Below are 12,955 nucleotides of genomic sequence, written 5' to 3'. Positions count from 1 at the left end.
AAAAAACAGAACCACAAAGATGAGAAGAACATTGGGTTGCACACCTTTTACAAACAGAGCTGCTTTACAAGTTGCAGTCCCCACATCATTGCTTATCTGACAAGTGTAGTTCCCGGAGTCAGATGTCCTAGCTGAGAAGAGCTCCAGTACACTAGATGTATCATCCTTCCAGACAGATCGATTGGCTCCAGAGAGGAGCTCCTGGCTGTCTTTAAACCACTTGATCTGCAGAGGAGTGGAGCCTTTCACCAGTGCTTTGAATTGAACCCTAGCATTGGGCACAACCTCTTGGGACTGGGGTTTTTCCACAAAATATGGTGGTTCTATAACATGTAAAAGGAAGAAAGAGGATTACTTTGAGTCAAGAGAATTCCAAAACTATGACTGAGAGACCTAACACAAGACAAAGAAGGAGCTCAAACCTTTGACTGTTAAGAATCCACTGCATTGGTTGCTTCCTGCTTTATTTGTTGCTTCACAGGTGTAAGAGCCGCTGTCTGTGCCTTCCAGTTTATTGATTTCTAGAAATGCAGTATTATCATGGAAAGAGTATTTGTGCTTTTCACTTGCTGTTATTTCTTGGCCATCCTTGTACCACTGGATACTTATAGGATGTGAACCAGACACTATGCACTCCAGGTGGACAAAAGACCCTTTAATGCTGTCCATTTTCTTGAGCTTTTTGGTGAATTTAGGTGGTATAATGAGATCTATCCAAGACAGTAAAAAGACAAAGTATGAAATTCAACCTTGATTGTGGCAGATTTCAGCTCAAGAGAAAAGAGTATGTATGTAAAAACAATTATAAAAGGCAGCCCATACACACCTAGGACGTTAATGCTGGCAGAACAGCTACTGCTCCCAACATCATTGTGAACCTCAAAAATGTATTCCCCACTATCTTTCTTTTCTGTATGAAGGACCTTTAGGACTGAGACAGTGTCTGTAACACTGATCTTATATTTTGGGCCTAACGTCAGTTCCTTGCCGTCTTTGAACCATTTGGCTGTAATATCTTTCGTTCCTGAAAATTTACACTGCAAGGTTGCTGGATCTCCCTCAGTCACATCTATTGACACAGCCTTGTCCACGATTGTAGCAGGTTCTGTTGTAAATAAGGAGACAGAGTGTTAAGGACATCTGTAAAAATCACAAGGGAACAGTGTGAAATCACTGCAAGCCCTCAGGGTAGGACCAACCTTTGACAGTCAGCAGAGCAGAACACCTCTGAATTCCCGCCTCATTTTTAGCCTGACAGAAATATTTCCCATCATGTTTCAGTTCAATAGATCTCACCAGAAGAGTGGCAATATTGTTCACAAAGGTCATTTTGATATTGTTGTCTTCAATCACTTCATCATTGTCTTTCAGCCAGGACACAGTGATGGGCAAGGAGCCTTTAATAGCAGCCTGAAACACAACCGTGCCCCCTCGAAGGGAACTAATGTTTTCTATCCTCTTCAAGAACTGTGGGGGCTCTGGCAGGAAGAAAGTGGCTATGTAAGTACGGGTCTGGCGCGTGACAGTGTGGCATGGAAACCACACTGGGATAAGAGCATGCCAGTGGCATTCTGCACCTTGCACTAACCTTTCAGTGTGACCTCCGAACTGCAGAGGCAGCTCCCAACATCGTTTGTTACTCTACATTGATACTCGCCAACATCAGATGCATCAAACCTGAAAATGTGGAGGCTAATCAAAGATTTCTCAATGCTTATTCTGTGCTTCTTACTGCTCCGCACGGGTTTATCATCTTTCACCCAAAACACTTCAAAGGGAGGTGTGCCAAGCACCTCACACTCCAAAACCACATCAGAATCCTTCAAGACTTCCATGGATTGAAACTCCTTGCTAAAATAAGGTGATTCTACAGTGCAAAAGAGAGAGTGCAGTTTGTATTAATCATACTTTTGAAGCCTGTAAAACTGCACTGAGTTTAAAGAGACTAACTGGGAGGCTGGATGTCACACACACCTTTGATTGTAACAATGCTACTGCAAATATCTTTTCCAGCATCATTTTTGGCCTCGCAAACATATTCCCCACTGTCTTCAGTCTCGACCTCTGTAAGACGGAGTATTGCCAAGGATTTTGCAAAAGACATCCTGTATTTGTCACTCTCCTTTAGCTCTCTATCACCCTTGAACCACGTGATTTTAATCTCAGGAGTACCAGTGACTTCACAGGTCAGCTCAGCATATCCACCTTTCTTTACCAGATGGGTTGGCTCTAGCTTCTCCTTGAAGGCAGCAGGTTCTGTGGATTTAAGAAGAGTATTCAGGACAAAGGTGGCAAGAAAGAGTGCCACTGGATCAGTCCAGCAGCTGACAGTTTAAAAGAGAGTAAGAATGCAAACCTTTTACAAACAAGTTTGCACTGCATGTTACTGAACCAGCTACATTGGAGACTTTGCAGGTGTATTTTCCTGAGTCTGTTGGTTTGACCGCGTAAAGCTCCAAGTAACTTGCTAATGCTTCTGTCATAATGTAGCAGGCTCCTCCTGTCACCAGCTCAGTATCACCTTTAAACCATTTCACCGTCAGTGGTGTTGTGCCTTTAAATGTGCCTTTGAAACGTACAGTTGATGCAGGCAGTACATCTTGGGACTCTGGTTCTACAGTGAAACTGGGTGGCTCTAGATTGTGTTGAAAGGAAAGAATTGTCAAGAGTAAGATGCATAGCCTGACTTTGGGGAAGAAAAGTATTATCACATGAAGAGTAAAATTCCAAGAAATGTGAAACAAGATGCCAAACCTTTTATAAACAAAGTGCTACTGCTGTCTTTGCTACCAGCAGAGTTTGTGGCTCTGCAAATGTAGACCCCAGCGTCACTTGCATCTAGGTGTTTTATTTCCAAAGACGCAGAGCCTTCTGCAAAGTGTACTGTGTACTTGGCACTTGAAGTGATCTCAGTGTCCTGCTTAAACCAAGAGACGGTCATTGGAAGAGAGCCTGAAATTTTGCAGTCTAGGCGGCATGAGGTGTTAATGATGCTGTCGATATTCTTCAGTGGTTTAGTAAAGAAAGGAGGGAGAGTGCGATCTGTTGAGAGTGAAAAAAATGAAAGAAACGAAGACATGAGTAAAACAGGCATGCAGTTCTGATTCTGGCTCTGTTGGGCTCAGAGCAGAGTAGCAGGGCTCTTTGCAAAGAGCCAGTACTAACCTAGCACAGTGAAGCTGGTAGTACAAGAGCTGATGCCCACATCATTGGATATCTCAAAGGTGTACTCGCCACTGTCCTGCATTTCAGTGGCATAAAACTTGAGCTGGGCAATGTTATTTTTAAAGCTGATCCTATATTTTTTGCTGGCAGGTAGCGGCCTTCCATCTTTGAACCATTTGGTTTTTAGCTCTGGAGTGCCTGTGACAGTGTACTCCAAAATTGCTGGTTCCCCTGCTGTTACCTGGATCATTTCGGATTTTTCAATGATTTTGGCAGGTTCTACAACAGAATTAAACAACTGGTGTTAAGGACAAAAGGAAATTGCTCTTCCTCTTAGGTGGGAGCATGCGGGGATCACAGCACTACTCCACTGACCTTTCACTACTAGTTCACCAAAGCAGGACTGACTTCCTGCATCATTCTCAGCCACGCAAGTATATTTGCCACCAGAGCTCAGCTGGACACCAGTAATCTGCAGCGTTGCTAGACCATGTTCAAATGTCACTCTCACTTTGTTATCATCTTGAATAATGTCTTTGCCCTTCATCCACATCACAGAAATAGGCTCTGACCCTTTCACCACAGCCTGTAATGTAATACTATCCCCAGCCAGAGCTGTCACATTTTCGATTTTCTTAACAAAAGATGGTGGTTCTAATTCAAAGAAAAGAGACAAGAAGAAATACTCATTTGCTGCCACATCATCCCATGAAATCTGCTGCTTAAAGACAGATTTATGAGACAAGTTTGTGCAGTATATGGCACAATTCAGCTAAAGAGCAGACAAAGAGAAGAGCTGCATTCCCCAGCTGGAAGTTAATGCATGGCCCTTTAAGCTCAATGTCCTTCAAATTCACAGGGTAATGCCAGATAAGAGTTAAGATATACACAGAATTTTAAGAGAAGATGATACTCTCCCTCCCCACCCTCCCTAGCCTCCCACAAATCCAAAGAAAAGACATTGTAAGAAACGAGAGGTTCTTTGCCAGTCCCTTCAGTAAGCAGAGTTTTCTCTCTCCCACTGACCTTTCAAGATGTACGTTGCACTGCATATGCACTTCCCAACTTCATTAGCTACAACGCACTCGTATTCACCGACATCCGCACTATTAAATGAAGACACCTCCAGAGAAATAACAGCTTTCTGAGAGGTCAACCTGTATTTTTTACTACTGCGAATCTGTTTCTTGTCTTTGTACCAGCTAATCTCAAACGGTCCAGTGCCAGCAACCTCACACTGAAGAATGGTGTTTGTTCCCTTGACTACCTCTGCTGGTTCAAGTGTTCGGATGAAAGACGGAGGCTCTATAAAAGCAGCGAGAAAGAATTAGTCACCCATGAAAAAAAGAAAAAAGGAAGGGAAGGTTTTTCTCAAGAACGGAGTGGCAGGAGCAAGAAGAACAGACCTTTAACAACTACTTCGGTGGTGCAGCTGTCACTTCCAACCTCGTTTATAGCTTCACATGAGTAGCTCCCACTGTCATCAACTTTCATCTCCAAAATATCTAACACAGCCACAGAATTGACAAAGGACATCCTGTGTGTGTTGCTTTCACGGATTTCCTTATTGTTCTTGAACCAAGTAACCTGGATTTCAGGAGACCCTTTGATTTTGCATTGAAGGCGTGCAGAGTCACCTGGGGTCAGTAAATAAGATGGATCGACCTTCTTCACAAAGGATGGTGGTTCTAAAAACGGGGAGAAAAGAAAAGTGAAGAAAAGGGAAGAAAAGGTAAAAAGGTGAAGAAATGGTGAAGAAATATTGAAGGAAAAAAGGGGGAAGGGGGGGAAGAGGGGAAAAAGAGGGGAAAAAGAGGGGAAAGGGGGAGAAGGGGGAAAAAGGGGGAAAAAGGGGAAAGGAAAGAAGGGTGAAGTACAAAGCTTTGAAAGATTGGTTCCTAGTGCAAGAACAAAACATGTCTTCAGAAAAGATCAGCATAATCTTTGCTGAGCTGCAGTTCTTGTGGTTTCTCTTGCCCTCTCCATCCATCTGTCCCCTGTGTGCAGGAACAACTCTTGGATCTGGCCAGTGAAAGAAGTATTGAAGAAACACACAGTGCACTGGAAGGCAGCAGAGGAAACGAGCAAGAGGTGAATGGACCTGCTGGCAGGTCTGAGAAGAGTTCACAGCGTGAGTTGAGCCCAAAGAAGTCTTTTGCCTGCAAAAGAAGAAATGGGGAACCCAAGAAAAGCAAAGGTACAGGGGGCATAGGACTTACCTCTGACTGTGACGCTGGCAGAAGAGGAGCTGCTTCCCGCCTCATTTGAGGCAGTGCACACATAATGGCCGGAATCTTTGAGCTTAGCCAGAGGAATCTCAAGTGAGGCTATTTTGTCTTCAAAGTAAATCTTATAATCTTTGCCTGGAGGGATTTTGTTTCCATCCTTTGTCCACCCTACTGTTACTTTCCTGTCCTCATCTACCTGACATTCGAGACGTATTTTTTTATTGACTGCTGAGTGCACTGACTGTAAAACCTTAATGAAGTGTGGCTTGTCTATAATGACCATTTCAGCCTGGCAAATGTCAGCCCCAAACTTGTTAGAAGCTTTGCAAGTGTAAACCCCTCTGTCACTGGTGGTGAGAAGGGAAATTTCTAACACATGTTTATTTTCTACTTTGGAGATCTTGTGGTGGTCTGAAGGTGAAATAGTTGTGCCATCTTTCTGCCAGACGATGTCGATGACTGGAGTGCCCGAAACAGTACACAGGAACTTGGCACTTTTGCCCACAAAAGTAGTGATAGATTCAGGTCTGGTAAGAAACGTTGGCGGAAGTGCTTCTGCAAAACAAAGGGGTTCAATGTTATCCAGAAGTGAGGACCAAAGCTCATGTTCTTTCTCCACATTTGACAGAGGCCAAGAGGGGTCAGTTTGTCACTGGACACTCTTAAGCAAAAGAAGCCAGCAGTGAAGGAGATAAGAGTTGTTAAAGATGATGAATTTTAACTTTTAGTTTTGTACTTCTTGGGTCTGTACATTGCTCCAGAGCTCGAAGGCTTTTCGAATCTCTGGAGCAATATAAAAACTAAAAGATAATAAACCAAAAGCTACAACTTCCTCCCCCAAGACTGACAGTTTGTGCACTGTTCCCTCAAGATGGACAAGTTTGCATGCATTTCACAGTTTGTGCATCCTTCTTTAGTGTCTAGCATTTGGCACTTGGCAAGCGCCACATAAAGACTCCTCCCACAAAGAGAAAAGTCAGAGTAAAAAAATCACCATACACTAAAAGTCCAAAAGATGGTGGGGTTTTTTTTAAGGAAAAAAAAAAAGAAGATAGTTGTATAGCTCTCAGTAGACAAAAAAGGTTGCAAATTGAAACAGCTTTAAGCCCTCTATTGTTTTTTTAAGATCTATTTCCCCAGTCATACAGAGTTCCCTCTGGCCACGGCACACAGGTGTTCAGGTACCTGTAGCTGCATAGCCTGCCTCGCTGCAGCTGCAGGATAAACATAGGGTGCTAAGATAATCACACAGTGATTATTACATCAAAGAAATCAGATTTAAAACTGTATGTTTTCTTCTTCTCTGGAAGTTAAATAAACCTTCTTCAAGAATGTATTCACAAACCAATCCATTCTGTTCATGATCTAATTCCTCCCATGCTCTTTTTCCCTCTTCTTTCTTCCCTTCTGAAACTTTTCACACCAATTCCCTTTTCCAGGTACAGAAAGCACCTAAAAGCAGCATTCTCAAAAATTATTCCTTTTCTATGCTTGCGCATGCCAAAATTAGGTATGGATTATATATAACAAAGGCAATCAAGAGGCCCGCCATAAACATTTGTAAGCAGAGAAGTGAAAGCATTGCAATATACCAAGATATTTTATGGAGAAGGACAAGTGATTGGAAGTCTGTACTTACCAGTTACTGTTAAAAGGGCTGTAGAGCTTACACTGCCATGCTGGTTGGAAGCCTTACAGCTATATTCTCCATAGTCAACAACCTGAGGCCTCGGGATCTCCAGCGTGGAGAGGTAGTTAGAGGTGCGAATGGAGTATTTGTCCCCATCATATATCTCTCGGCCAGCTTTGTACCACTGGAACTTGACATTGGGAGCAGTCTCTACCTCACAGGTAAACTTGGCCACATGATTTACAGCCACCTCCAGAGATTCAAGCCGCCTCCTCAGGATCGGTGCAACTGAAATCAGAAGCAGAGAGTAACTCAAAGCCCTGCCTGCTGACATTCTGGAAAGTAACAGTGAAGTGACCAACTGGGAAAAAAAAAAAAAAAAGTGATTTGCTTGCAATCCACATCAAGTGACTGTAAAAGAAAAAAATATCTGTAAGAAATGAAAGCAGTACCAGGCTCGGTGGACAGACAGTGTTACCGTGCACAATAACATCAGGAAACACAGCCGTGATACTGGAAAAAACAATGTGCAATTGCAGTGCACAAGAACAACACGATACAAACATATGCTATCCTGGAGCTGTGAGAAATTATGGTGTGAATGAGAAATTGTGCTAAAACTGTGCAATGACTCTAAAGAGCTGAGGAAGGGTGCGGCAGTGAGAAAAGTGGGAAGAGCAGGTCTGCTTCACAGGCAACAGTGGGAAGAAGTGGTCAGGACCGAGATACACCTTGTCCTGACTGTGCTTGTGTGATGAGAACAGGAAGCAACAAAGTTCCTGACCAAAGACTGGGGTGAAGGAAGTGAGAGACTTTGCAATGTGGTGAAAGGAGACTGTAAATCCAGAGAGAAAGGGGACCCTCTGATTAATGGCATGATGGTATTAATATTGTGTCCATATCCAAAGATACAGACATGTAGCAGGGCAGTTTCATTAGTAGAGCAGTGTTTTAGAAAGGCAGTATTTTATCCCCATAATCCAACCTCTTTTAACAACTGTGAGTTTTGCTGCTGTTGCTCTTTTTCCACTTTGATTCTGCGCCTCACAGGTGTACTCTCCTTGGTGAATCTCCCCACACACTTTGCTTATTACTAGTGTGTACGTGTCCTGATCTTGCAAACACTTGAATTTGTCGCCTGAAGACACCAGTTTACCCTCAAAGTACCAGTTCACCTCTCTGACATCTGTTATGACAGCCACCAGATTGACACTCTCCCCTTCCTCCACAACAGTGTCGACCAGTTTACTGCATATAATGGGATAAGTCTCTTTGTCCAGCTTATCCTCTAGCTTTCCAACTCTAGTTTCCAGACCCTCTCTGCCCTCTTCCTCACATATTTCTTCCCTTTTCTCTTTCCTTTTCAGTGTTTCTGTGAGTGTCTCAGTGGGAACACCTGCGGAAGCTACATCAGCAGTGGCTGCAGCTGCACCCACATCCTTGATTTGACTATGCCCAGTCACAGTGTTGATTACTTGTGCAGACAAAGGCTTCTCCAGGGGTATTGCTGCCTCTATAGTCTTCTCAGCCTGCTGGGGCTCCAGCTCAGAGGTTTCATCACAGGATTTTCCTGAGAGAAGCAGACTAGGATGGACTGGCAATGCTTTGGATTTTTCATCTGTCAGGAGATGTTTTTCTTCACAAATAAGAGAACAGAAAACCTCCTTCAAGACCGTTTTCTCATCAGCTGTCTGAATGCTGATTTCTCCCAAGGAGACTGGGATTTCTATGGCACTGAGTCCTCCTGTGGTCACAACGTAGGTGCATAGGGTGCGTTTATGTTCCTTGGTGATGTTTATTGTCGGTACTTCAATGTTTTCTTTATCAGCCAACCATTCTGAAAACAGGAGGTTTTGCTCACTTACAACTGCAGCTTTCAGTGCATTTCTAATTTGAGACTTTATGTCTAAGTTACAGCTCTTGGGAAGCTGAGCAGTGAGCTGGCTCTCTTTGCTGAGGACTTGGCTTGGCTGGAGCTGGTGAGTGTACATTGTTTCACGGGGTTGCCTCCCTGCCCTTAGATGCTTCCTAAGTGGGCTGGCAAGACTGACAACATGTTCCTCTTCCAGGGGCTGGTTTTCTTCTAGCAGCAAGGGAAATCTCACAGTCTGTCCCTCATGGATTCTTGCAGCAAAATCTTCCTCTGCTGCTTCCAGGGAAGAAATGTTCTCCAGGGGGACAGCTTGGCCCCCAGTGAAGGGCAGTTCAGAGGGAAATCTGGGTTCAGCCTTCAGCTCACCTTGCGTTGCCTGAAAGACCTCAAGGACCTGGATGCAGTCACCATCTATGGCACAGCTCTCAGTGGTGCTTGATACCTGTAGAACAGCTTGGGAAGCCTCCTTCTTCAGAGCAGCCATTTGCTCTGTCGTCTTGGGAATGACTTGCTCTTTGGGCAAGAGTATCTGTGCAGCTACAGTCCCAAGGCAGCCTGGCAGCTGTGTCTCCATAGCTGCTGCAGGCACAACACCCTGGGGGCCAGCAGGGAGAGTTTGCAGTGGCTCTGCCAGAAGTCTGCTGCTCTCTTGTGTTGTGGCCACCTGGGCGAGCATCTCTTCAACATTCTGTGCAGCCAGGCAGGCCGGTGGCAGGCCAGGCAAGATGTCTTCCCTGGGTAGCACATGCTCTGCCTGGCTCATCTGGAGCTGAAGGAGGGTTGGGGGCTCCCTCGTGGCCTCAAGGCTGAGCGCTCCATCCATGGCAGGAAGTTCGCCAGCCTCCTCGTAGGAGAGTGGACTTTGGTCCTCTGCCACCGCAGAGTGCTGCAAGGCCGGGCTCTGCCTGCACACAGCATGCTCCTCAGGCAGCACAAGGAGTTCAGCAGAGCATGTGGCCTCACCCAGGGCACTCGCTGCCCTGCACGTGTAGAGCCCAGTGTCCTCTTCCATGCACTCCCACACGGTCAGTGAGCCTGAGCCATCAGGGCGGTGAGCAACAGAATGACGTGCATCAGGGAAGAGCTGCTCACTCCCCTTGAACCACTGCACATTGGGGCATGGCTCCCCAGACACAGAATACTCAAAGATTGCGGTGAAGCCCGGTGCACACCGCACACTGTCTGGCTCCCTGGAAAAACAAGGTACCCCTGCTATCCGCTGCTGCACATGGAGGTGGGCGCTACATGTGGTCTCACCGTGTGCGTTGCTGGCCGTGCACATGTACTCACCCTCATGCTGCACACCCACATATGGGAGGATGAGGCTGTGGTCATTGCCAGCAAACACTAACTTACAGTCCATGGATGAGGTTAGCTTCATACCATTGAAAAACCACTGGATTTTGGGTGTGGGGCTGCCAGTAACAGTAACAGAGAGCCTAGCTACATCTCCCTGCCAGACTTCAACATTTGAGACCTCTTTGAGGAAGACAGGGGCTTTGCCCCCTTCCTCCATTTTCATCTTTGCTTTGCTGGAATAAACTGGTTTTTCAGGCTCAAGTTCAAGTGTTTTCTCTCTATCAGGCAGCTGAAGGCTGCTGCTGTAGCCTTCACTTCTTCCTTCCTCAGAAGACACAATAAGAGAGCTAGTGATGTCTGTATGGAAAAAAAAAATGTTTAGTTTTACTAGAACGTTTAAGAGAACTCTAGCAGATAGCAATGAACAGTGTTAGTGCAACTATTTTTGCATATCTGGAGGTTTTCTCAATACTGTACAGCAGTTAACAATGAACATGAGGTCCTCTTGCTGTCAAATACGCACCAGCCAAAGCCAGCAAGACATGCTGTGCTGTCAGGTTACTTATGAACTTCCCATCTGGATCAGCATGGGTGCCTCTTTGAACCTGACATCACAGTATGGGTTAGGTGTACCCTCAGGGTGTACAGTGCAAGAAACAGTCAAGCAACATTGGCGCATTTCACAAATATAATTTCAGTGGTATGTGCCATACGTATTTGTATGTACACTCATACAAACAAGTACAGCAGAGCAGTGCTAAGAACCTGGTTTAATTCAAAACACCATGAAAAGGCAGAATGCCAGAATTAGGATTGGAAAAATAACACAAACTTTCCAGTGCACAACCTTCTGATGCAGTTAGTTCATCTCTTTCAGCTCTATCTTTTGTCTCACGCACAAAGATATTACCCTCCCCCTTACCAGCTTTGTCCTGGTTTTGTCATTAAATTCATATGCTTACAACACTATTATTAGTAAAATCACAAGCTTGCATCCTTGATTTAATGTCATTGATTTAAATAATTGCTTTTAAAGTCCTCCCTGTCACAACATATTACATTCTGCTTTTTTGTATTAATATTTTTATATTAATTTTATATTATGTTTATATTTTACTAAGCATATTAAAACCCCCACAATACTAGAGAAAAAGAGGAAAAAGCACTTTTTTTTTTTTCTTGCCTTTGTGAATTTAGACATTTATGTGTTGGACCACTTTGTTTTAGTGGTGGTTTAAAAATGAGAGGAAGCAGACATCAAGAACACATCATTCTCTGCAGATGCTTGACACTAGAAATATCAGTGAAATCTGAGACTTCCAGGAACGGAACAAGCCATCCTTAAAAAGCACAGCACAAAGAAAACTTTTGTAAATCAAATCCTGTTGTCCTCACTGAGTCCAGTTTGCTCAGCTAAGGTCCACAGTATTTGATGCTGGAAAGATATGAGAGTTGTTAAAAAAGAGTAAAAGTGTGCGTGGATAAATGTCTCCAGGCATTCTAATGGTGAACCTTGATAAGTCTCTCAATTACAGTGTCTTAAATTCCAAAACTTATTGTGAGATAATAATCTTTGCTGTACTCCAACAACATCTATAAGGAAGAACAAAATATGCCATACCCAATTCTTTCTCATCAGTTTTAGCAATCATTAATCTTGCCACAAACACAATAATATACATGACAGCACAGTGCATACAGTGATTAACTGCAGAAGAGAGATGCTTAGGTAAAAGAAAAAAAACTGCACCAGTCCTTCAGTATTACCTACCAGCCTTGTTAAAACAGTAGGGCAGTTTCCCCAGAAATACAACGTGCTAGTGAATTTTAGAATGGGGGGAAGACTTGGGCCCATAATAAAATATAAAAATTGCAGAATGGAACCTATGCTAACACACATGAGAATGCTTTATATATAGGGGTGTGGCAAAGATTAGTGTACTTTAGTGTGTTCCTGGACATTTATGACAGAAAAACTATGCAGATAATTTTTCATATTTTAGCTCTGTCTGTGAAATGAATAAAGTACAAGAAGAGACGAACTTAAATCATTTACATATTTATTTCACAAATTAACCATACATTTTAACATTCAATACAAATCAATGACAAACAAACATAATTCATCCTTTTTTTAAGATCCTTGGGTTGTAGAAATGAAGACGACATTAAACCTGATAATGAAATTGTGAGCTTTGTAATTCTTGTGAAATCACAAAATTTTGAAGAGAGATGGCCAATCATGGCTCTAAGCTATACCAGTTGCCCCAGAGTAAGTTTATTCAAAACTAGAATTATTCCAGATTTATATCATAGTAGCTTAGGTGAGACTTTGTCTCTCCATCAGCATGATAGTGCCACTGACTAAAGTATGAAACTTAAAACAAGACTTTTACACTGACATAAACCACAAAACACTGCTACACAGATAGAGATAAAGATGCTTGGCTATATATTTCAGATGTGAACATGAACTTGGACCTGTTTGACTTATGGCTTCAAAAACAAGTTACGGGCCTGTTTCTACCAATAATTTTTCATTTATGTGCGAATTAAACATGCCATAATTGCTTAGGGCCTAACCAAAGGGCCTCTGACCTCTTTGGCTTTGGACCTAAAAGACCCCTCATGTCACAGCTGATTTATAACATCAGACAATTCATGCCAACTTTCCTAGGGACCTCTGCTGTCTAATGAATCAGTTAGTGTTACACATCTACACAAGGAATGGATTAAAGACACATCATGAAGCAACTCTTT

The 12,955-nt window shown here is 43.4% G+C and overlaps 1 protein-coding gene across 1 annotated transcript in view; it reads right to left on the bottom strand.

Annotated features, from left to right (window-relative positions):
- Positions 1 to 12,955, bottom strand: part of TTN (titin) — a 237,954-nt gene that overhangs the window by 179,473 nt on the left and 45,526 nt on the right. Inside the window, 14 exon segments of the mRNA XM_035901431.1 lie at positions 45 to 323; positions 423 to 710; positions 827 to 1,105; positions 1,200 to 1,478; positions 1,589 to 1,867; positions 1,975 to 2,256; positions 2,357 to 2,635; positions 2,755 to 3,042; positions 3,166 to 3,444; positions 3,541 to 3,819; positions 4,192 to 4,470; positions 4,572 to 4,853; positions 5,385 to 5,948; positions 7,033 to 7,311. Of these exon segments, the coding sequence (XP_035757324.1) occupies positions 45 to 323; positions 423 to 710; positions 827 to 1,105; positions 1,200 to 1,478; positions 1,589 to 1,867; positions 1,975 to 2,256; positions 2,357 to 2,635; positions 2,755 to 3,042; positions 3,166 to 3,444; positions 3,541 to 3,819; positions 4,192 to 4,470; positions 4,572 to 4,853; positions 5,385 to 5,948; positions 7,033 to 7,311 (4,215 nt within the window).

The sequence above is a fragment of the Egretta garzetta genome, unplaced genomic scaffold, assembly GCF_000687185.1.
Source record: "Egretta garzetta isolate BGI_Z169 unplaced genomic scaffold, ASM68718v1 scaffold539, whole genome shotgun sequence".
NCBI lineage: Eukaryota > Metazoa > Chordata > Aves > Pelecaniformes > Ardeidae > Egretta > Egretta garzetta.
Note: the sequence above shows the minus strand (reverse complement) of the source record. Positions and strands in the feature narration are given on the sequence as shown.